Source organism: Morone saxatilis, unplaced genomic scaffold (genome assembly GCF_004916995.1).
Source record: "Morone saxatilis isolate NCDOM2014 unplaced genomic scaffold, NCSU_SB_2.0 Contig4, whole genome shotgun sequence".
NCBI classification, from domain to species: Eukaryota; Metazoa; Chordata; class Actinopteri; family Moronidae; genus Morone; species Morone saxatilis.
In genome coordinates, this window is record NW_023339984.1 from 9,513,597 (window position 1) to 9,515,614 (window position 2,018).

A 2,018-nucleotide genomic window follows, 5' to 3' on the forward strand; every position below is an offset into this window, starting at 1 on the left:
ACCTTGGATTTGCATCTACATCTGTTCCTAATGACAGTCAGATTGCAAATACTTTGGTCAGCGCAGCTTCAAACATCACAGCCTTCAACATTGACACCACTTCCATTTCTGTGAATGGCACACGTAAGCAATACTGAAAGCTACCTCATCAAAAAATTTACAAGATTACTAAACTGTTTGTTAAAGCAATTTCTTGTTTCTTTTTCTCAACATTTACAGAAGTTTCAAGTGGAGTGAACCACAAGATCAGTCTCATCACTGCATCCTTCCTTGTGCTGTTGTCATGGCTACTGTCAAGCCAGCAATAGTGACAGTGCTGATATCCATGTGAAACCCCATTATAAACTGACTGCTATCACTGGTCTAAAAAAAGGACATTGCTCTCACTAAAAATCCAAGAAGACCCCGAGTATATGGCTTGAAAAGAACTTCCAGGCATTCAATTCAAAGTTGGGATGACCACAGACATTGATAACAAAGGTTAACTGCGATGGCACATGTATTCAACCTTCAACATTGTTCATGTTTTTATCAATTCATCTTAAAGATCAGGTATTTTCTCTCTTGGCCTAATCCCAAGAAGGTAATCCGTGTTTTTGTTTAATCTTGGTTAGATTAGTGTAGTTCGTCGTATTCAGGGTTGAGCTCACACATTAAGCTGGTACAGAATGCAGCTGCTGGGCTTTTAACAATACCAGAAGACAAGATAGCCTCTCTTCACTGTTTAGCAGTTAGTTTGTGAATTTTGCTGATCACCTTTAAAGCACGTCATGGTTCATCTCCTAGCTAATTGCTGAATTGCTGCTCTCTTTGAGCCAGGTCGCAGTCTCAGGTCCTCAGGAAGGGCTCTGCTAGCTGTTCCTGAAGACTAAAGTTGACCAGGCTTTTGCAGTCAAGGCCCTTAAGCTCTGGAACCTGCTCCCGAGGATCTGAGGCTTGCTGTGTCACTGACATCTTTAAGATCCCTTCTAAAAACAAAAACATCCTTTTATTAATTCTAGCACACTGCCTTATTAGCAACATGTCTTATCTGTTGACTGTAATGTACTATTAATAATTATCTTTATTGATGGGGGTTTTATTCAATTTTATTTCTGTATTATTTTAATTATCTGATTTTATTCACCTCAGTCCTTGAATGTTTTAATCCTGGTTCAACTCTTTGAAACCGATATAACCCAAGAATTCTTACATTGAATTAAGTTTTACTCTATATAAGAGCTGCTCAGTTAGTAAAGTTGACAGCAAAAATAATTCTGACTTTCAGTGAAGAAAAACATTTAGCCATTACTGTACTCTAGCCCCCCAACCGTGACCCAGTCATAATTATGTTGATTGTTGTAGCATTCATGAAATATACAATGTCTTAACAATGCCCTATATGATTATCTAGTCACTTGTCTTATTTATATGTATTTATGTTATCATACATGTGTATTGTCTGAGATTACCTGTATTGTGGTACAATTTGAGTAAAAAATAAAAATAATATAGTTCTTTATGATGATCAGGATACAAAAAGAAAAAAATCTTTCTATACTAAGTTCTTGCCATGTAAAGCAGATACCAAAATAAATCACATTATATTGAAGATGCTTGCATTAAAGGCACTGAATATACGTACAGACATTCAAATCCTGTCTCATTATTTCCTAAAGCTTACTTTCATGATCAGCCTAGTAGGGTCAGTAGTTCAGGTTGGTTTGGGAAGAAAACAGCAGCACATTGTTTCCAATGAGACTACTTTATTTGGAAGAAATAGTACCTGTTGTCAGCTTGTTCCGTAGAACTACAGTGACAATAATATTTGGAAGACATAGGATGGATGTAATAGGTGTGGATTGTTACAAAAGTTGAGAGATTTAAAATGTCACAGATATGAAACTGTTAAAAAATATAACCTTTGAAAAAGCAAACAAACAAAGAAACAAAAAAGAGAAGTATTTATAAGTTCATCTTTTTGGTTAAGTATATCTTTAAGCCTTAGTTGTGTACCATTTGTTGTTATGTTATTAATA

At 35.6% G+C, this 2,018-nt stretch overlaps 1 protein-coding gene across 1 annotated transcript in view; it reads left to right on the forward strand.

Annotated features, from left to right (window-relative positions):
* Positions 1-362, forward strand: part of LOC118337785 (integumentary mucin C.1-like) — a 3,061-nt gene extending 2,699 nt beyond the window's left edge. The window contains exons 7-8 of the mRNA XM_035674895.1: positions 20-123; positions 220-362. Of these exons, the coding sequence (XP_035530788.1) occupies positions 20-123; positions 220-308 (193 nt within the window). The 3' untranslated portion in view covers positions 309-362. The remainder of the gene's footprint in view (positions 1-19; positions 124-219) is intronic.
* The last annotated feature ends 1,656 nt before the right edge of the window (positions 363-2,018 follow it).